This window comes from Panulirus ornatus, chromosome 40, assembly GCF_036320965.1.
Source record: "Panulirus ornatus isolate Po-2019 chromosome 40, ASM3632096v1, whole genome shotgun sequence".
Lineage (NCBI taxonomy): Eukaryota > Metazoa > Arthropoda > Malacostraca > Decapoda > Palinuridae > Panulirus > Panulirus ornatus.
In genome coordinates, this window is record NC_092263.1 from 15,300,195 (window position 1) to 15,323,009 (window position 22,815).

Sequence of the window (22,815 nt, forward strand, 5' to 3'; positions counted from 1 at the left end):
CGACCATCTTGGGATCCGGTATAAGCTGACTTTATGCCGAGTGAGGTAACCATGCAAGGTTCCAGTGGACTATTGCTCCATGTATTTCCTTTTGTTATCGGAACTTTGGTGTCCAACCTTCAGAGAATAATGAGATCCGACCCTCTCTCTATAGGGTGAGGAGAGAGACCCGATCCCCCAGGCCATCAGCAGTTTCTTGAGTACCAACGGTGAAGGACTTGTGAGGCGTTCCAGTTGCGATGGATCCAGGATGGATGTGGCAAGAAGTCATGATATCCTGGATGGATAGCCTTCCAGACTCTGGAAGTTGAACATCCCAACACTCACTAACATCAGCATCACCTGGAAAATAATGTAAATATTGTTTTCATTCATTATCGAGATCATGTTTTTGTTCACGTATCACATCTGTCATGAATGGAAGAACTTTACAAGCGTTCACGATCAGTGGAACTTCATGAAAAGGATATACATTATACACGATATTACATTACACAGTTGTTGCACTGTCTGTTCAGTTCTAGAGAAGGATATAATGAATTACATTACACAGGTGTTGCTGTGTCTGTTCAGTTCTAGAGAAGGATATAATGAATTACATTACACAGGTGTTGCTGTGTCTGTTCAGTTGTAAATAAAAATATAATGAACTATATTACACAGTTGTAATGTGTCGTTTATGATTAAGGAAGGTATATGATTAAAGTGAAGGAAAGGAACTGAAGAGGGAAAATGAAGTATAGTACGAATCTTACGATGTGAGAGACGTGTTTGAGTGGATGGCAAAAATCCCTCAATATATCAGTCTTACAAGAAGTGAGATTAAGAAAAGATAACAGTAGAGCAATTACCTTTGATATCGCTGTTACTTTCGCTATTCAAGGATGGTAAAGATAAACATGGTTCAGATATAATCTCTTTATTATTTTTTGTATACTTTTATAATGCAGATTGAATAAATACACTACTGTAGGGATGTCTAAAGTATCTCATTTCCAGATTTTTTACACCGCACGTCACCTCATTTTCGTCCAAAGTTTCATGGAAGCAGGAGAGCAATTTAATGGCCGTATCCATAGGTAGAGACACCATGAGCAGACCCACCCCTGCCATAGCCGCTGTGGGAGACTCTACCACCATAGCCGGTACGAGACCCACCATGACCATAGCTATTGTGAGAGCCACCATGACCGTAGCTGCCATGAGAGCTACCATAACCATAGCCGCCATGAGAAGCACCAGCACCGTAACCGCCATGTGAGCTGCCGTAACCATAGCCGCTGTGAGAGCCACCATAGCCATAGCCGCCATGGGAGCCACCGGAGACGAACCTGCCATGAGCGCTGCCAGCACCATAGCCGCCATGGGAGACACCAGAGACAACTCTGCCATGAGAAACACCATGACCGTAGCCTCCATGTGAGCCACCATAACCATGACCACCATGAGAAACACCAGAATAGCCCCCATGACTCAGGACGGAGCCACCATAGGCTGGTGTGTGGTGGACGAGAGCTCCGTGAGGGCCTCCTGCTGAGGCATGAGTGATGGGACCATGATGTCTCGCGCCGCCATGACCATGAGGTGCAGCAGAGTGTGACCCATGGCTCCCAAACGACAAACTTGAATGGGAGCTGACCTCTGCCTGACCCTTGATGACCAAGAGCGCAATAGTAACACACGTCAGCAGCTTCTGCAACAATAAAGGAAAGTATTCAATTTCAGTTTCTCAAACATTCGATTCATTAATACGAAGCAAAAAGAATTCATGCGTGTTCTAAACTAATAATTGATTCACAAAATCCTACTCATATCCATATATATATATATATATATATATATATATATACAACAACGTAAGGAAGGGAGTTCTGTGATCCTTACCATGTTGTAGGCGTGGACCAAGTTGTATCAGTGTGGACAAACTACCGGCTTATATAGCGCACATGACTTGAGTTATTTTTGCTTTCGGTGAAATCTCGAAAGGTACACACGGCCAACGCCCAACTAATAACGATATCACGTTTCATGTCAAGATGTTATATATTGAGGTTAACGCCAGCATCGTCCGCTATATTGGTTAAACGTAAGAATATCTAATGTATCAATATTGTCTGGTGACGAATGTATCATTTCAATATTGTTGTCATAACAGGAAAGAATATTTGGAGAAAAAAGTCTATTTATATCCTTATTTTACTTAGATTTTTGCCAGCTTATGTTTAGCGAAGTCATGTTCGTCGTAAAATAAGTCATTAATAACATTTTCTTATAAAGAAGTTAATAAGTAATTTTGAAATTATTTTTACTGCCTACTGAACCAAAGACCCCCCCCCTCTACTGAACCAAAGACCCCCCATCTACTGAACCAAAGACCCCCCCATCTACACAGAATGTCTGTGAAGCATAAGAATATCTTATCTACAAATGATATATGATTGGTTAAATTATTATTGTTACTATTGTTATTACAATTATTATTATTATTATTATCATTATTATTATTATTATTATTATTATTATTATTAGTAGTAGTAGTAGTAGTAGTAGTATTGTCATTATTATTATTATTATTATCATTATTATTGTCATTATTATCATTATTGTTGTTTTGCTGTTTTGTTATTATTATTATCCTTATTCAACGAATGTTTGTTAAGATATCATGAGATGATATTTGCGAGAAATGTATGAGTTTGGATATATTTATTATTTGTCATTAAGTATAGCACAACTTTAATATATATATATATACATCTTCATTCAGTTCTATAGGTATGTTCTTAGAGACATTTTTCTAGAATCTCATGATCTAAGAAGACGTTAAGTATATCAAAAATTAATACAGAAAGACACGTATATGTAATTCAGTCTATATCTTATCGTTCTAGTATCATAGCCATTGTATACAAATGACCAAATAGAAATGATCATTGCAATAGATTTTAGCCTCTATACATTATTATAATACTTCACCTTATAGTTATCAAGATCTGTCATGAAGCAAGTTTAGGGACATTAATGATGATCATCACGTTTCGATTCATGGAAGAAAGGGATTCAGTTACAATAGGACAATAATAATCATTGTTAATCATTATCATCATGATTGCAATAAACTGATAATTACGGCGATGATAATGATAATTGCAATAGGTATGATGCCCAGATAAAAGTAGAGATGATTAACCGTAATCATGAATAACTCATAATGTTGAGGTATGAGAGAAGAAGACCTCATAACCTTTGTAACCCAGAGCAGAGTCGTCATGGCTGGTGAGAGACCCAGGAATCACCTGCCATAGTTAAAGAGGACATGAGGTACGTACTCACGCCCGCTATACCTGCTGGGGTAACTCGTTACTGCCTGACTCTCGTTACTATAGCAGTAACTCTGCAGCGTGATCATTGGCCAGCTTAGTGTGACGTTAATATACATGACCAGTGGCCAGCTTAGTGTGACGTTAATATACATGACTAGTGGTCAGCTTAGTGTGACGTTAATATACATGACCAGTGGTCAGCTTAGTGTGACGTTAATATACATGACTAGTGGTCAGCTTAGTGTGACGTTAATATACGTGATCAGTGGTCAGCTTAGTGAGACCATCTACGTGAGCATTGGACAGCTTAGTGTGACGCCAGGATACGTGACCAATGGCCAGCTTAGTGTGACGCCATCTACGTGATCATTGGCCAGCTTAGTGTAACATCAGTATACTTATACACACAAGGTAGAGTGGAGGTGTTACCGGACTCTGCCCGCTCGTGGTCACACAGTGAGTGATAAGTTACCTTTGGCGAGATCTTTACTCCATTAATGGACGAGAACTTCTCACCTTAAAGGAGTCCATCATTTCTCTGCTCCTGATCGAAGCGCAGCCTCGAAGCTGCAAGGTCGCATAAAAGATCGTGGAGTTGTATAACTCTTTTGATAATACAGTGGAGGATGATATAGCCTCACCAGCATCCAACCAATGGCTGTTTAGAAAGGAAAGTAACACTCTTTATTGGTTGTTCATTCACGGATGGATAGTTATTACAGCTGGTTATCCATGGATTAACTACTCTCTAACGAGATGTAGTACTGAAAGCACAATGCAAAAGGTCAATCAATGACCTGGAATTACACAGTGTCATTTCTTAAGCTACACTAAACATGTGGAAATCCTGTGTGGCTACGTCTTGATGACTTGGAGTTGAAGAGAATCTTTGTCATTCAAAAGCAGTCATACGCTGGTGACTGTAGCATCCATGATGTAGCCACATCATGGATGCACATTTCTAAGTCCCTCTTGAGACTGGGGAACTGTGTGGTCAGCAAGGAGGATACAGTGGACCTGCAAGTCGTCTTCCTGACGACAAGATGTGGTATCTATGAAGACCCAGAAGCCCAGGCTGGAACTTCATGAAGAATTTGGATGAAGAGGAAGTTGCTAATGAGGAATGGTATCCAGATGACAGTGAAGTTATATGAAACGTAACCGTTGGCGACTCAGGCACCAGGTGAATGGTGTGGGTCTGATGAGGATTCAGATCATAACATGAAATAATTCCCTGAAGAATCAGAAAAAAGTAGATGCTAAGTTAACAGAGATTACGTTGGCAGTAGAAGTCTGAAGCTGCTTGAGAAAGTATATGATTAGCTGTGAGCATATAGAGCAATGAATATTAAGAGATGAAGAAAATTGTGCATAGGGAACAAAAAGAAAAGAAAGAGAATAAGGAAGATCAAGAGTGCCAAGATAGAGTAGAATGTGGCGAGATATGTTTAGGGTAAGAGTTTGCACGAAGGTTATGACTAGGAGCAAAGATATATGAGGTTATCCATGGGTCATCTCACTGGATAATGAAAAACCACGAATTGGAAAGATCAAGGTTATTGTACAAGACGTACCTCTGATGTCTTTATTCCTATCATATATGGAACCTGAAGAAAACTAAGGAATACATTCTAATGTCTGTTTTTATTTTCATTTATTCTTACAGCAACTCCAATAAATAGTTCAGAAAGTAAATGCATTTCCAGGAATCTTTGCAAGGTTTATGTTGCCAAAGTCTCGTCCATGTATGAAAAAGGGACGGATGATTTAGTGGCCATATTCGCCATGAGAGACACCGTAGGTGGGACCACCATTACCATAGCCACCGTGTGAGACACCAGTGCCATAGCCACCGTGGGAGACACCATTAGAGCCACCATGAAAGCCACCATGAGAGCCGCCATGAGAGCCGCCATTGTAGCTGCTAAGACTTCCCAAGTTGAAATTACTGAAGCCCGTTGCTCTGCCGTACCCTTGCCCTCCATGGGACCCTCCATAACCAGACTGATGGTGGCCATAGCCCCCATGTGGAGCACTGTAGGAGCCCTGATGTCCACCGCCCACATGGCCATGAGACCCAGACCTGTCTATGCCATGAGAACCAGCGCCGATGGATCCATGAGATGGGTGTCCTCCGTGGACATCTGCCTGGGTCTGGCACACAAGCAGGGAGGCAACAGTCACGGTGATCAGCAGCTTCTGAAACCAAAGAAAAATGTTTATCTTTTCCCTCGTCATCCTGATAAGCTTACGTTAGTCTACTGGTAATGAGGGAAAATCAACAGTAAGACCAACATGAATTCAGGAAACGATTTTATGATGAGTTATATCAATACTTCTTGCAGTTCCTGGTCATTTTTTTTTTTTATGATGTCGAGGTGGATTCAGAGACTTGAAGATCGCAACTGAAGGCGACTGAACGTCCTTGATTTGTTCCCGTATTTTGCCGATGGTTCTCACACACGTGAAAGTAGAAGCCAGGTCAAGGGAACGAGGCAACACAAAGTGAGACAGTTTTACACCAGCGCAAGAGGATCGACACTCAGCTTCTTCCACTTGTCTCTACCTACCTCCTACTGACTAGTTCAAACTCTTGGGAAGTAATGCTAATCAATACACGTGGCAGATGACGTCAACACATTAGAAAAGGATTTGAGAAATAAACGTATATGACGCCTAAATACACCCTCATTATATATATATATATATATATATATATATATATATATATATATATATATATATATATATATATATATATATATATATATATATATATATATATATATATATATATATATATATATATATATATATATATATATATATATATATATATATATATATATATATATATATATATATATATATATATATATATATATATATATATATATATATATATTACTCAGTTACATCTATAATATAAGTGAGTACAGGTCACTTCGACTAGAAGCCACAGGACCAAGGAGCAGATGTGGTAGGTCTTACCATGTCGACGGTATGATTCAAGCTGTCTCACAGTAGACAGCTGCCGTCTTATATAGGAAGGAGGACACACTGTTGTTGTGTTGCCTGAGGATACATGAGGAGGCCGGGCATGGCCAACGCCCACGTCACGATAGCTATCAATTGTCAGTCATCTAGGTTGATGGTTGGGCCAAGTGCATGTGGATTTGTCCTTAGGAGAGGTCAGTGTAATTTAGTGATAGATTCTCCAAGTTCTACAAAACGTAAAGGTTATTTTATGCTATGAAATGCTTTAAGAAAAGATACTGTAATACATAATTACTTTCCAAAAGCATAGTTTTCCTAGGGATAGTCTTAGTGTAATATTGGTAGTATACATAAATAATACCATAGAGGGTAAGGATCTGATATCATTTCATTTATAGATTTGACGTATACGGAATCAGACCCCACTAACCCCTTGAACAAGGCGGCATTACTCTTGGGTTATGATGGTCTGGTTTTTGACCTGATTCTTACTGGGTCAAAGGTATAATCATCGCATCCATGGATTGTATTGCCTTGCTCAGGGGTGTTTGCAAAGATAATCATAGCTTACATAAAATGTAATTGTATAGAATAGGCCTCTCATAAGTGAAATAGTCTTGTCGCTAATCAAATACGTCTTCTTAAATCAGACAACCCCATCATAAAACAAAGATACCAGTCATGGATAAGATAGGCCAGTTGCATATCATATAGACCTCTCATAAATCAAGTAGTCCTGACGTAAATCAAAGAGTCTTGTCGTAAATTAAAACCATGCAAGTCCTTGCGTCTCTGCTGGATTTCAGACATGCACCTTCGCGACATCAGATAAGTAATGATGAAGAAGAAAAAGTTTCTAGATAATTGTTGGAAAAGTTAGATATGAAGTCAAAAGGATGAAAAGAATCCGGAGAAAAATGGTACGAGCTCCCTCACTCAATGGTCCAATATCTGTTGAGAATATACGTATGTCTAGAGGAAGCAAATCATGCCAAGAAAGATCAAACACTTCAGTAATGGATAACAAAAACCTGAAATATGACAGTATCATTCTGTTTCTATTTCCCCTATCTTTTCACTGGTATTCCTTGCAAAAAAAACATGCGGTCATCATGATTGGAGAAGGAATGGGAAGGAAGGGCAGCAGAAATGTCAAGTTTCTAGATCTCCAGTAGACCAGGTAGGTTACACTTTCTCTTTCTCATTGTCAAGTCTCACTGTAATTGCTTCAACTTTTCGTGAGATGCAGGTGATAAGGCTCGACCCCAAGGATTACAGCGAAATAGGAAAATACGTAAAGGGCAAGAAAATGACAAACGGGATTTAAAAAAAAAGGGCGTTAGCACCAGGGAATACTAGTCATGTTTCAAGATAATTTACCTTAAGGTCTTGGAAAAGCAAGAGACAAAACAAGGATTGACATTGTCCTTAAACACGGATAATTGGTCGACCCTTTCTGGATAACCCTATGGCATTCACACCTTCGAACTAACTTTTCTCTTCTTGACATAAAGCTTTTTTCTAGCTCATCTGCTTACAATGTTACTTAAAGATTCAAAAATCTAAGTAGAAAATGTGATTGATCACTTAACACTTTACCGCAGGGAGGTAGTAAATGATAACAATAGTAGTATTAATAATAACAATGATAATGACAATAACAATGATAGTAGCAATGATAAAGAGGATAATAATAATGATAATAATAATAATAATGATAATGATAATGATAATTATAACAATGATAATAATAATGATAATGATAATAGTAATAACAATAATGATAATAATGATGATAATAATAACAATGATAATAATAATACTGATAATGATAATTAATGATATGCAGGAGATTAGATAACGATATTCAAAATACACAATTAAATTCTTTCTATAGTGTTCCGTCAGCCAGGGAATCAGGTAGAGCGACGACCATATACGAGAGGATGTCAGCTGCACCGAAGACCAATGTACTGGGGTACATTCTTCCTCCAGCTTCACCTGGCAAGAAGGCAGTGCGTCCACTTGGAGAACCTCAGAGGATAACAAATTCATGAAGTCCTGTACAAGGGAATCAGTTTGTCTACATAAGTTTTAACTCTTCTTAGAACTGGTTGAATACTGTTGCTCCTCAGTGATCCTTCTTACAACACTATCATGAAAGTTAAGATTACATGTCGCTCTTGGGGGTTTGGTTGTTTTTATGTCATGCAGTGTCACTTCTGGGGGAAAACTTTATATACATATATCTTGATTCTTGGCTTTAATGGTGATTGCTTGTTTGCTTGTTAGTAGGCATGTAGTTTTCGCATACACTGGTTGCACTGACAGGTCCGTAGCTCTGTGTCAACTCAATTTTTCAATACATCTTTTGGTTAAAGGAAACCTTCGCTTGTGACTTAGAGTGAAGGAAATATATCATCGTGTGAACAGCACGGCGAAAGACATCAACATTAAGGAAAGTAATCTAAAACGGACATAATTTTATGCTTTAATGATGGTAAATTTTGGAGCCATTCGTCTGATCATAGGATAAAGGCAAACAATACTTCGTGATATATTAGATGTGAACACTAAACTCCAACTGGTCAAATTCACTCTGAATTTATCATGTTTATCGGAAAATTTGTGAAGGATGTCGCAGATTCGTTTATGTAAATGAAGTTGAAGAAATCTATCAATATTTTTTGGTAATATTTGGATCCCACAATTCGGCAGACGTTATGCCTTTGGCATTCGCTTCGTTAGCTGGTCAGAAAAAGCTTCACTTATGAGGTACTGCAGCAGTGTGTGAGCTTGACCTTTGCTGCTGTACTTCTCGTAAGGTCGACAAGTGACCCTGTCAGACAACTGCTGCTTCACTGACCTTCACAGCGGGATGACATCGCGTGCGTCGCTCGGGAGTTGACGAAAACGTGATCATTCAAGCTTCGTGGCAACTGACCGCGATTCCTGCTGGCTGTCTCACGCCCTCAGATGACCATAAGATTACACGACCGATCGGGTTTTCCTATAGGATCTGCTACGTTGGTGTGTGTGTGTGTGTGTGTGTGTGTGTGATTGGTTTACTTATTCATTTATATCTTTACCTGTACTTCATAGAGATGAGAGGTTGGGTTCCAGAGGAAATGCATCGCGGAATTCCTGTATAGGTTCAATGTGGAGCCTCATCTTCGATGAAAGGTTCAGAAACAATGAAATGGGAATGTGGAAACACCGAGAACCCCAGTAACGAGAAAACGTAGAGAAACATAGAAGAGAAAACAGTAACCCATGAAAATGGCCAACGAAGACTGAAGAAGAAGAATAAAATAAAAACAGAATAGCAAACAGAAAAATGCAGAGGCCAATGAAAATTCCATCGTAAATATATCGTGAACACATCATGTATTGTAGCTTGACAGAAAGTGAAGCTGACGGTCAGCCCAGTAGACATGAAAGCCAAAGTGACTCAACAATTCACATGATTTGGGGGGATAACAGAAGGAAATTCACATGTATACAAGACTTCCCATGGGACCCTGGTGTATTATTAGCGCGCCACATCACCTCCCTGGCTACACTGGCACCTATGTTTGTCTCGACAATGAAAGCAGGACGATATTCAGAGGGTAATAATGAGATAGTCATCGTTCCAATGAAGGCTGAGGTCATGGTTAGGTTCTAAAATAGTTCAGTAGTTCCCTTTCTGCTTGTTACCGCTTGAAGTGCAACCATGGAAATGCAGGAGTTCCTGAATCACTAGGAAAGGGTTCTTAGGGTTTTATGATAATAATAATGATAATAATAATAATAATAATAATAATAATAATAATAATAATAATAATACTAATAATAATGATAATAATAATAATAATAATAATAATAGTAATAATAATAATATCTTAAACATATATATATATATATATATATATATATATATATATATATATATATATATATATATATATATATATATATATGCTGTGTGTGTGTGTGTGTGTGATTCAGAACATATATTGTGCATACAATTTGAATGTATTGTCAGAGGGAAACAAGTATTCTTTTATTCCCTTCGTCAGCAGAGGCCCCAAGGGCGCTGCCCTTAACCCAAGTTTCCCCATCACCCAAGGGCGCCAGCCCTCTCCCCGTGGCCAGGTTTCTCCAGGCGGGAAGCTTAAAATAGCTGGTTATTTACACTATATAAGACGGGAACGTGAGCCTGAAATAACAGAATACATCATAACACCGTCATGGTAAGAGTGCTAGCTTCCTGCACAGTTCTAATGTTTGTAAACACCTATATATATATATATATATATATATATATATATATATATATATATATATATATATATATATATATATATATATATATATATATATATATATATATATGCATACCTAAATATTTCTGTGGACATGTAGTGCTATCGAGAGACTGTGAAGCAGTGGTTAGCGTTTACAGCTCACGCTCCTAAAAAAAAGAAAAAAAGCGAGAGTATCTACCATGTATTTTTGTTACTAGAGGAGGCAGGCTAGACTGCCGCTTCAGACACTGCGCTGTTGTCTGTCTGGACCTTTTTTTGAACCATTTGTGTAGGATTCCTTTAAATGCTTCTGTACTCGGTCATGCATTGTCTCTTGTTTCGTTCGCTCGGAATAGAGCGAGAGAGAGAGAGAGAGAGAGAGAGAGAGAGAGAGAGAGAGAGAGAGAGAGAGAGAGAGAGAGAGAGAGAGAGAGAGAGAGAGTTGGAATAAGACCTCAGTCTTACGCTGCACTTTAATATATGTAGTCCAGTCCATAGCCATTACGCATACCATACATGGCAACATAAGTTTGATGAGTGTCTGAGTGGAAGGGGAAAAAAAAAAAAGATTCCTAATTTGTATCTCATTTTTATTTCTTTACAGAAGCTGATTATTTTAGTAGCTGTGACGCTGCTGGCGAGCGAGGGGCGTGCAGACCTGGGCGGTGGATACCACGGCTCACATGGAGGAGGAGGAGGAGGAGGCTTTGGCTCACACGGGGGTGGTGGATCTCATAGTCTTTCCGGTGGTTCGCATGGTAGGTACGCTGCTCCAGGAGCAACGTATGGCGGTTCCAGTGGAGGCTACGGTCACGGGACAGCAACAGCCTTCAATATCTTCAACCTGGGCGCCCCTCAGGGCGGCTACGGCGGTGGTGGTTCTCTTGGCGGCTTTGGTTCCGGCGGTTCCCACGGCGGCGGCTACGGCGGCGGTGGTGGTTCTCTTGGCGGCTTTGGTTCCGGTGGTTCCCACGGCGGCGGCTACAGCGGCGGTGGTGGTTCTCTTGGCGGCTTTGGTTCCGGTGGTTCCCACGGCGGCGGCTACAGCGGCGGTGGTGGTTCTCTTGGCGGCTTTGGTTCCGGCGGTTCCCACGGCGGCGGCTACAGCGGCGGTGGTGGTTCTCTTGGCGGCTTTGGTTCCGGTGGTTCCCACGGCGGCGGCTACAGCGGCGGTGGTGGTTCTCTTGGCGGCTTTGGTTCCGGCGGTTCCCACGGCGGCGGCTACAGCGGCGGTGGTGGTTCTCTTGGCGGCTTTGGTTCCGGTGGTTCCCACGGCGGCGGCTACAGCGGCGGTGGTGGTTCTCTTGGCGGCTTTGGTTCCGGCGGTTCCCACGGCGGCGGCTACAGCGGCGGTGGTGGTTCTCTTGGCGGCTTTGGTTCTGGTGGAGGCTCAGGTTCTTATGGTGGGTATGGCCATTGATGAAGAATCCCAAAGTCTGTTCCCTGGTCCTAATAGCTGGAGGTTCAAATGGCCTCAGTCTCTCAACGACTGTGTAAAATTTAGACCTGATAGTCACAAAAAAATGTAAATTTCCTCATATTTATTCATATTCTGTGTTTTAAACAAGCAAATAAATCATAGTATGCAACAGTTTTGTTTTTTCGTACTTTACCTTCTTTGATCTTGATTTGTCGATTGTTCTTAATGATTTCATAACTTCTGAATCCAGTAGTAGCGACCACAGATTAATTGGGAAGGGAGGAAGAGTTGAAGTGTTCTCTGTAGTCTGCATGCTGTTGATGATGTTAGAAATAGGTTGGATGGGCACTATGTGGCACCATGTGGCACAATGTGGATGTACTGACATACTGCAATATGGGAACGAAGGATTGCCATCGGGTTTTGCAAGTTAGCTCTACATGTGTCATTTCTCTTGTAGGATGAATTCCTATTCTTTATTACGGCTGAAATGAAGCTGTGAGAACGGACGCATTAGATAATCCTTATAGATTAGTCGACATCAGCACGGGCAGTGGCATGTTCCATTGATAGCCATCAGATGACAAGTTAGGTAATAGGAATAATACAAGAAAATTCAAAAGGTATTGATTACAACTCTTGTGACGTATTTAGACTACAATTCTAAAGATAGAAAGGTTATAGGAAGATGGAAAGACAAAAGACGGAATCAAATTCTACAGTTTTGCTCAGAAGGAAAAGATAGAAGTATCCTAAAGGATAATCCTCGTGTGACTGATCTCCTCAAACAAACTGTGTGAATCAACCACCCAGACGCTTGCTATGGGTCCAAGTCATGGGGTTTAGTACACCCACATACAGCTGAGGAGAGCAGTGGGGGAAATGATATACGTAGAACAGAAAGTTGGAAGCAACATCTCAGTGGGTAAAGAGAGAGGAATGGCTGAAGAGAGAAGTGGTAACAGGAGAGGGAAAAGGGTGGACGAAGAGCCAATCTCGGTATGTAAACAGGAACTTATACAAGACCAAAGGAGACTCCTGTAGATGTACAATAACTGATCATAAAAAATGCACCTCCTGCATATATGACACCCAGGCTTTTGAGAGTCAAATACATAACATTTCTTGGCAGAATTAATTCATGTCATTCTTAATTCACACCGTCTCCCCTGCTGATGCTGGACACTTCTGGCCATTTATAAGTTAACTCTAAATCAATCACAGGAGGAATATAAAAGAAATCATACATAATCCCACCAATTCAAAGTTTCATCTGTGTCTATGATGCTAATGAACAATCAGGCTTAACACGTTCTCATACTAGTGTAGTTGACAGGTAGAAGGCTGTAGACGGCAGCAGCCTAGGAAAGTATTGCTTCCTGATTTTGGAATGTTGAAGTGGTGCTCGGAGCCATCGTCCATCCTCCGGGACTAGATTGCTGGTCTTACCTCGTTCCATTGGAACTAAACTACCGGCCTAGTTTTGGCATCTCTTCATCACATACACCATGGGTTATCCCACTAGTCTTGTTTCCTGTCCAAACATTCTTTCTCTTAGGATGGATAGAGGATTGTAAGGATGAGGATGATGAAGTAGGTGAATAGTTTAGCACTTTTTTTTTTTACTCTCTTATTTTCACTTTATTTTAGACTTTTAGTTTTTCTTTTTGCCCTATAATGGAAAGCAGAGAAGAGGGAAAATGTACTTTCTATCTCTTTAGCTTTCTTCATGTGCTTCATTTAATGCCAGGCTTCCAGTAAGGGACTTTTGTCCAAGACTGGAACCATCGGAAAAAACATAAGAGCAATATTACTTTTTTCCTCATAACAGTGTGTTGGGGCTACAGCCTAAACAAGTGTAAATGAGCTACATTCCTAGTTCGGTAATTATCACCAAAGGTTATCATCTTTCGATGTAGTTTCCTCTGCTTCTTTCCCATAAAGCTGCTCCACAAGGTCAAGATAATCTCTTATATAATTTCTATCTTTTTTTTTGATGTTTTCTCTGACGGCAGGGGCTTATCTTTAACGCTTTATCATATATATATATATATATATATATATATATATATATATATATATATATATATATATATATATATATATATATATATATGCTAGTGGTATTACACCAACACGAAATATAAATCCAGACTCATCGTCATGCACATAAGAATGCCAAACTACGTTTTGCGTGTTGGCCAAGAACTTGAGGTCAGCGGCCGTGACCTGTGACCGGCTTTCCTCGGGCGTCTGCTTATCATCAGTCAGTCACAAGAGTTTGGAAACAACGTGACACCTGCAGGTGGTATATAAGGCGTGAGACACGATTGGACAGCAGTAGAACACATCACAACTCCAGCATGGTAAGAAGGAGCAAGTGTTCCTTCGAGCAACAGTAGTAGTGCCTTTTGTCTGTCGGTGTTTATTCATGTAGATATTAATGAGTGATAGATATGAGGGAGATGGAAATGCACTGACCGAGGGAGGAAGAAGGAGAGAGAGAGAGAGAGAGAGAGAGAGAGAGAGAGAGAGAGAGAGAGAGAGAGAGAGAGAGAGAGAGAGAGAGAGAGAGAGAGAGAGAGAGTTAATGTAGGTCTATTTACCTGTTGCACACACGAAGTGACTTGCCAAGTTACATAACTACAACCCAGTGAAGTGACTGTGTACGACAATCAATTACGTGCTACTTTGTCTTTTTACCTTCTCTCATTCCTCTTCTTCTCCTGCAGAAGTTGATCATCCTCGCGGGCGTGACGTTACTGGCCGCCCACGGCCAAGCAGACCTATATGGATCGGGCGGTTCTGGATTTCTCGGTTCCGCTGGAGGTGGACAGTACGGGTCGATCGGCGGTGGCGCCCTTGGTGGTGGCTCCTTCGGTGGTGGACTTGGCGGCGGCCATGGAGGCTACGGGGGCGGCGGCCATGGAGGCTACGGGGGCGGTGGCCATGGAGGCTACGGGGGCGGTGGCCATGGAGGCTACGGGGGCGGCGTAGCAACAGGATTTAGCGTCTTCAACCTGGGCTATGGTGGAGGCTACGGTGGCAGTGGTTCCGGTGGTTCGTTCGGTGGCTTCGGAGGTTCATCCGGTGGTTACGGGTCTGGTGGTTCGTTCGGTGGCTTCGGAGGTTCATCCGGTGGTTACGGGTCTGGTGGTTCGTTCGGTGGCTTCGGTGGCTCATCCGGTGGTTACGGATCTGGTGGTTCCTTCGGTGGCTTTGGTGGCTCATCCGGTGGTTACGGGTCTGGTGGTTCCTTCGGAGGTTTCGGTGGCTCATCCAGTGGTTACGGGTCTGGTGGTTCCTTCGGTGGCGCCGTCGGTGGGTCTGGAGGTGGCTATGGTCGCTAAGAATGTTCTCAGGATTCATCCATAGGATTTACAGGAGGAAGGAACTCCACTCGCACGTGCTTAGCTTTTGTATCCAGAACTTGTAATTACAAAAATAGCATGGATCTTCTGCATATATTTATTGATATTAATTCTTTTCTGTTACTCTCATACTGACAAATAAATTATTATCTATGAACATATTCTCTGTTTATCCTGTTCCATCCATGACTGATGGTTCTGCCTCATATCATTTTGGTATATTTTGATAGATCTTTCTTCAGATCCTCCGGTTAAGTGTTCTCCTGCAAATATATTTTGGTTTAATGCCCTGATCCTTTCCAGTCCAGTATTTGCTCGGTAGCTAATATATTTTTTTCTGGTTAAAAGAACCAGTGACTCTAAGATTAGCTTGTTGAAGTAAAGCCACACATGGAATCTTCAACTGATAAGTAATCACCTAAGTATATCTTTTAGGTTTGTCTTCTATCACAGTCTCTCTACTACTACACGATTTCACAGATTTCCTGAATATTTCTTTTTTGATAAGTAATGCTGGTGTTAGCTCACCAAAGACCTCTGGGCACTGAAGACTTAAGGTAATGTGACTTTCCAGGGGCAACTTGTTGCCTCACAAGTCAATACACTTGGAGTAATAGCATGACAATCAAAATGCCGATGGCTTCTGTTGTGCAACGGGCCTCTTCCGGCGGCCGACGTGATTTTTTTGCAATTGCTCGATGATACTTGATAGATGACGTGTTCCTTCAGGAACATGATAGTTGATAAAGGATGTGTTCCTCCAGCTGCATGATGTCCCGTTATAAATATATCTATTTCTTTCATAACATAACATGCGTTTATAGATGATCTGTTCTTTGTGTTAACTTAATCTCTTTCATAGAATGCATATCCTTCTACCATATTCTCTCGTTAAAGATACATTCTTTTAGTCGTGCCATATTCTTTCATGAAGTACGTATTTCACCAGCAATGCTCCTTCATGAATGAAGTTCTCCTTCAGTAATACGCAGTTCTTTCATAAAAGATGTGTTCCTTCAGTAATGGCATGCATCATCAGAGGCATTCTGTTCCTTCAGGAATGAAAGCGTTCTTTCATCGACGAGATGAGCAACTGTTCAAAACAATCGGGTTTGCAGAGGAGGAGCAACGTTCGTGTGTGTGGAGTGTGTGCACCTTCACAACACTGGTCACCTGTGAGAGACGTGGACGTTAGAGAACATGAAACTCGTCGTGAACAATGTTCGGGTGTTCTCTGAAACGCTATAAAGCCATGGTGAGACAGCATTTCATAGATGGACAGTCTTATCGAGATGGATCGATAGATTTTTTTGTGATTTGATGACAAACCTATGATAAATAACTCATTATTAGCGAAGGAAGATCCACACTCCCACATACACCCAAACACACACATACGTAGCTACATTTACACATGGACGCATACATACATCCATACACATACATTTATACAAACATGCATGGATACAGAAATACACACACACACACACACTAACACACACACACACACACTAACACACACACACACTAACACACACACACACACACACACACACACGCACACACACACACACACACTCATACGCATATTAGCATGATCAGTAATACTTCTAACGACCCACTTTATGAGATTCTTGCAACCTCAAAGTTGCGCTCCGATCAGCAGCCGGGAAATGAAAGACTACTTTAAGGTGAGAGAGTCCTTTAAAAACTCCATTCCTTTTCATCCACTGAATTCATATAGGGCAAGCCTAGTAAAACACTTACAAGAATGAATGATATAAGATTGAATCATGATTTTTCATCGTGTTAACATGAGTTGCATATCACTTATGAGAATCTTTTCCTCCTTGACGCTTACCGCCAATATCTTCTCTCTACATTCACTCGCCCTTGAGTTCTAACGTAGCGTAATACTGAGGAGTGCCAATGAGGGCGCTGACTTCCTTACTTGCTCGGAAAGTCCCATTACGAAGCCAAAAGTGAAAGAAATGGAAAGTGATTCACATGACCACAAACGATATGTCAAGGCCAGGAAATTTATATTACGGTGATACAGCATTTCATAGATTTCCCTCGTTCGTATCTTTCAGAGGAAGCGAATAAAACGATACATACATACATATATATGTCATACTTGTTCTCCGTTTCCGATGGTAACAAGGTGGCGACAAGAGTAAACGAAGAATGGCCTAGTTTGCTCACATCCATTCTCTAGTTGTAATGTATTACGCACCGAACTTAGTGACGCCACTGACTGAATGAGAGATAAAGGGAAAAGATGTATCAAACTAATAGATAATGAATGATTACTTTTATTCTTAACTGAAGAATCGATATGTATGATAGATATAACAATATACCAGGTCAGAATACATCAACCCAAACATAATATCAACTAGAATAAACTTGAAAACGGTCCTTTTTCATTTTTTTTTTTTTTCACGTCCATGATGTTCATGTCAAGATAAAGTGAAAGTTTAATGAAATAACTATTTCCGTAATTTGTCTAAGGAGCAGCTTTAACGACTGAAAGGCATTTCTCAGGGGAGTAATCGACACATATTACTTAACTACAGCTTAAGATATAATTGGCCTAGTGTGGTAAACAGGGGAACTTCCTAGAATGCTCATGACAACATGACAACACGAAGGCAAGCCCTGTGGTGCAGCCAACCAGCCAAACCTTAGAAACTGTCTTTGGTAACCCTCTCCAGAACAACTGGTTCATCCACCCGCTAACCATCGTACAACCTCCTACACTGAAGCCACCTGAGGATCCTCTATGGCCGTTGATAAAGATGTCTCCTCATCCTCCATTTCTGCTGAGTCTTTGTTGAAGAACTTCCATGGGCTGTGGATGACAACGCAGAATCCTCCACTAACACCTCCACTTGCTCTGTAGGTACCTGAAGAGCTTCCTCGGCCATCGTTCATAAGGATTTCTACAGTTCCCTGATACTCGAGGTAGCGCAACACTGAGTGCAGGAGAATGTACAACAGTCTCTTTTACAGGAATCGACTCCGTCAGGGAACCTCTCGTGATCGCCGTCTAGACTGGGGAAACGTCTCCTCCTCTACAAATATAAACTAAGCTTTGGGAAGACTGATCACTGATCGACGTTCTCATTGGTTATCCACCCACGCGACCCATAGTTCTCAGTTTAGGTTGGGTCACCAGCGCCATGGATGCATATGTGACCAAGAACTACACGCGCCATGTTCGTACAAAGGTTTGCTTGCCTGTGTGACTTGGTCGAGCTGTCTTATATACAGCCTTCCCAGGAACCACTTCGTGAGGTCAAGTGCTGATGTCAAACGACGAATTTCTTTTCAGTACCAATAATGCCCAATCTTTTTTTTCTTTTCTGAAGATTGTTTACCATCATCTGAAACCTGTTTCCAACCATTATAGCAGTCACAGTTATTTTAGTGAGCTGATGAGAATGAATGGATTATTACTTTTGTTTGTTTGACCTTTCTGAGTTTTCCCTTTGTGACATTCGTTCCCATCTCAAGCTTATGACAGGTGTTGCACAAGTCTTCCTTGATACTACTTCCTTCCTCTGGCTTTCCCCGCTTCTATCTCCTCCTTAATATATAAAGTCTCTTCCAGTTAGTCTGTCGCAATAGTTGCTTTATGATCATACGTAATATTAGTTTTGTAATATTTTGTTGAAATTATTCAATAATTCATTCAAAGAATCTTTATTCACAAAAAACAACTACCACATACCTCTTGGTGTAGTTTTTCACTCTTATTCAAAAATGTTGCAGAAAATATATCACAACACGTCATACATGCACAACAGTCATTGCTTCTCTAGTGTGAGAATGATTTTACCATTTGTGCTTTCCAAGGTACCAGTGTATTTCCCTTGAGTATGTATGCAGAACGAATCAGCACCACGGACGCTCACTGGACCTGTCCACAAGCATGATTGCATTACTTTACACTTGCCTTTTAATTACGAATCTTAAGTACGTCAGCAGAGAGCAGTATCTGTTTGTGTTCTCACAATATTGTAATCTTCATTACGTTACTAGTCATGATCACTGGCCTCTCCCTAAATGAATATAACCACTTTATGATCACGATGGCCTTAGAGATGTAGCGATTCATTGCTTATCCCTTGTGTTAACAAGGAATTCATAGGATTTCATATTATATGGATATCTCATGTGTCAACAAGGCATATATATGACATAGGACATTTGTTTGGACGTTTTACGTGTGCTTATACGACAGAAACTCGATCACCGAGTGTAAGCCCTGGCATGAGAGTGTTGATAAAGGTTTTAGGGTTTTTCATTCAAGATGATAGATAGTCTGATGTAGTAATGCCTCTGTAATACTGAAGAATGGAATGAAAGTTTCAAAACATCTTACATAACAAACCAATCATACAAAAGTTTTTCTTAAGAAAACCAGTCTTTCTTTGTCTGTTCTTCAGTATTTTCCTCCGAGTTTTTCTTTTAAATCATTTATAAAGTATTGTTAACATCCTTATGAGTCTAAGTGTTATAACAAACCAGTTTGTTCATATCATTTTTCAATATCTTTCTTGTGGAATTATGATCATAAGTATTTACGTATTGAGGTTGTGATTAGATTGTAATTTCTAGACTTTCTCTGGTGGCAAACTTGCAAGTGGTACCTGGAGGAAAAAAAGAAAGAGAAGTATTGGAATTCTGTATGTAGACACTTGGATTAAACATCCATGAAACAAATTGATAACGAGAGTCGTCCCATATTATCTAAGTCTCTTTTTTTTTTGTATTCAAGAATGCGCCTCTCTCTTTAAGACGACTTCCAATCATATATATATATATATATATATATATATATATATATATATTTTTTTTTTTTTTTTTTTTTTTTTTTATACTTTGTCGCTGTCTCCCGCGTTTGCGAGGTAGCGCAAGGAAACAGACGAAAGAAATGGCCCAACCCCCCCCATACACATGTACATACACACGTCCACACACGCAAATATACATACCTACACAGCTTTCCATGGTTTACCCCAGACGCTTCACATGCCTTGATTCAATCCACTGACAGCACGTCAACCCCTGTATACCACATCGCTCCAATTCACTCTATTCCTTGCCCTCCTTTCACCCTCCTGCATGTTCAGGCCCCGATCACACAAAATCCTTTTCACTCCATCTTTCCACCTCCAATTTGGTCTCCCTCTTCTCCTCGTTCCCTTCACCTCCGACACATATATCCTCTTGGTCAATCTTTCCTCACTCATTCTCTCCATGTGCCCAAACCATTTCAAAACACCCTCTTCTGCTCTCTCAACCATGCTCTTTTTATTTCCACACATCTCCCTTACCCTTACGTTACTTACTCGATCAAACCACCTCACACCACACATTGTCCTCAAACATCTCATTTCCAGCACATCCATCCTCCTGCGCACAACTCTATCCATAGCCCACGCCTCGCAACCATACAACATTGTTGGAACTACTATTCCTTCAAACATACCCATTTTTGCTTTCCGGGATAATGTTCTCGACTTCCACACATTTTTCAAGGCTCCCAAAATTTTCGCCCCCTCCCCCACCCTATGATCCACTTCCGCTTCCATGGTTCCATCCGCTGACAGATCCACTCCCAGATATCTAAAACAGCCAAGAAAGCAATGTATAGGCAAGCAGCGAGAGGGTCAAATGACAGGTGGTGGGGAACTATGAGGAGTCCCCTTTCGCTGGGTCTTCGTCCAGGCAGGAGCGTTTCCTCAAAATATATCTTGAGGTTAAGGTTGGAGGCAGCCTAGGTAGGAACTGAGGGTGTTCTGCTTGCCTACATCAAGCAAAGGCAATGACCACTTTCACAAGAGGTGAGTTCAGCTCAGCCTGTCTTAAATGTCAAGCATCATTCAGAAAGGCGGTGATGTAATGCTCCAACGTAGAGCCTATCAGTTTATGATGGTCTATATTTATCGATATCTGCACACACACACACACACACACACACACACACACATAACGAGGTAGCGTTAAGAACAGAGGACTGATCCTTAGAGGGAATATCCTCACTTGGACCCCTTCTCTGGTCCTTCTTTTGGAAAATTATAAAATGGAAGGGAAGGATCTCCAGCCCGCCGCTCCCTCCCCTTTTAGTCGCCTTCTACGACACGTAGGGAATATGTGGGAAGCATCATTTCACACACACACATACACACACACACACACACACACACACACGCACACACACACATATATAGTTATTCAGACTAATTGATATATGAATAGACACGCAAGTAAAAGGATGTAAAGAAGCATAAACCACAAACACACACACACACACACACACAAACACACACACACACACACACACACACACACACGCACATACACACACACACACATTTATAGTTATTCAGACTAATTGATATATGAATAGACTCGCAAGTAAAAGGATGTAAACAAGCATAAACCACAAACACACACACACACACACACACACACACACACGCACACACACACACACACACATTTATAGTTATTCAGACTAATTGATATATGAATAGACTCGCAAGTAAAAGGATGTAAACAAGCATAAACCACAAACACACACACACACACACACACACACACACACACACACGCACACACACACACACACACACACACACACACACACACACACACACACACACACACACACACACACACATACATAATAACGGGTATAATTTCAATCACTAAGATGAGAATCCTTGCGTTTCTTCATACCTTCACTGACTAACTCACAGTTCAGTCAAACAGGTCGCCAGACTCCGCTCTCATAACCTCACACAACTTTTTATTTTTTTCTTCCCTCCTCGACACTCACTCACTGCTCTCCCTCCTCCCCATCACTAGACACTCATTTCACACAACTCGTTCCAGACTCTCACACGCCTTTATGTAACACAGCCTCTCCCTCCTCTCTCTTGCCTCACTTCCAAACGTTGTTTGGCCTTGTTTCACCAGGGCTACTCATGACTCAGCACGAGTAATGAAGATGTAGTATAGATTTAGAATCTCATTGACCCCATCTCTCTACACCGACGGTGGCTATGTGTAGCATCATAGTCGTGTCCCCCACCTCTCTCTCTCTCTCTCTCCTCTCTCTCTCTCTCTCTCTCTCTCTCTCTCTCTCTCTCTCTCTCTCTCTCTCTCTCTCTCTCTCTCTCTCTCTCTCTCTCTCTCTCTCTCTCTCTCTCTCTAGATCCACAAAGTTCACCTTTTTTTCCCTGCGCTTCATTTCCTTTCCCAAACCTCAGCCAACCGCCACGTATCGTGAGGTGCGATGAACATTATGAACAGTTGTTCATGTGTGATGATCTTTGCCACAAACATACAGCAGGAACGCGATGTTAACCACGGTCAACCACTGCCATGTACAGGTTCAG

The 22,815-nt window shown here is 41.1% G+C and overlaps 3 protein-coding genes across 3 annotated transcripts; 2 read left to right on the plus strand and 1 right to left on the minus strand.

The window, feature by feature from the left end:
• Positions 1-903: 903 nt before the first annotated feature.
• Positions 904-1,994, minus strand: LOC139761458 (uncharacterized). Its single transcript, XM_071685686.1, has 2 exons — positions 1,885-1,994; positions 904-1,693 (listed from the first exon to the last, which is right to left on the minus strand). The coding sequence occupies exons 1-2, from the start codon at positions 1,885-1,887 to the stop codon at positions 1,061-1,063; spliced, it is 636 nt and encodes a 211-aa protein (XP_071541787.1). The 5' UTR covers positions 1,888-1,994; the 3' UTR covers positions 904-1,060.
• Positions 1,995-10,515: 8,521 nt separating this feature from the next.
• LOC139761571 (uncharacterized) lies at positions 10,516-12,194 on the plus strand. The gene is made up of 2 exons (XM_071685833.1): positions 10,516-10,555; positions 11,214-12,194. The coding sequence occupies exons 1-2, from the start codon at positions 10,553-10,555 to the stop codon at positions 12,027-12,029; spliced, it is 819 nt and encodes a 272-aa protein (XP_071541934.1). The 5' UTR covers positions 10,516-10,552; the 3' UTR covers positions 12,030-12,194.
• Positions 12,195-14,340: 2,146 nt separating this feature from the next.
• On the plus strand, positions 14,341-15,557 carry LOC139761572 (uncharacterized). The gene is made up of 2 exons (XM_071685834.1): positions 14,341-14,395; positions 14,762-15,557. The coding sequence occupies exons 1-2, from the start codon at positions 14,393-14,395 to the stop codon at positions 15,377-15,379; spliced, it is 621 nt and encodes a 206-aa protein (XP_071541935.1). The 5' UTR covers positions 14,341-14,392; the 3' UTR covers positions 15,380-15,557.
• Positions 15,558-22,815: the final 7,258 nt, after the last annotated feature.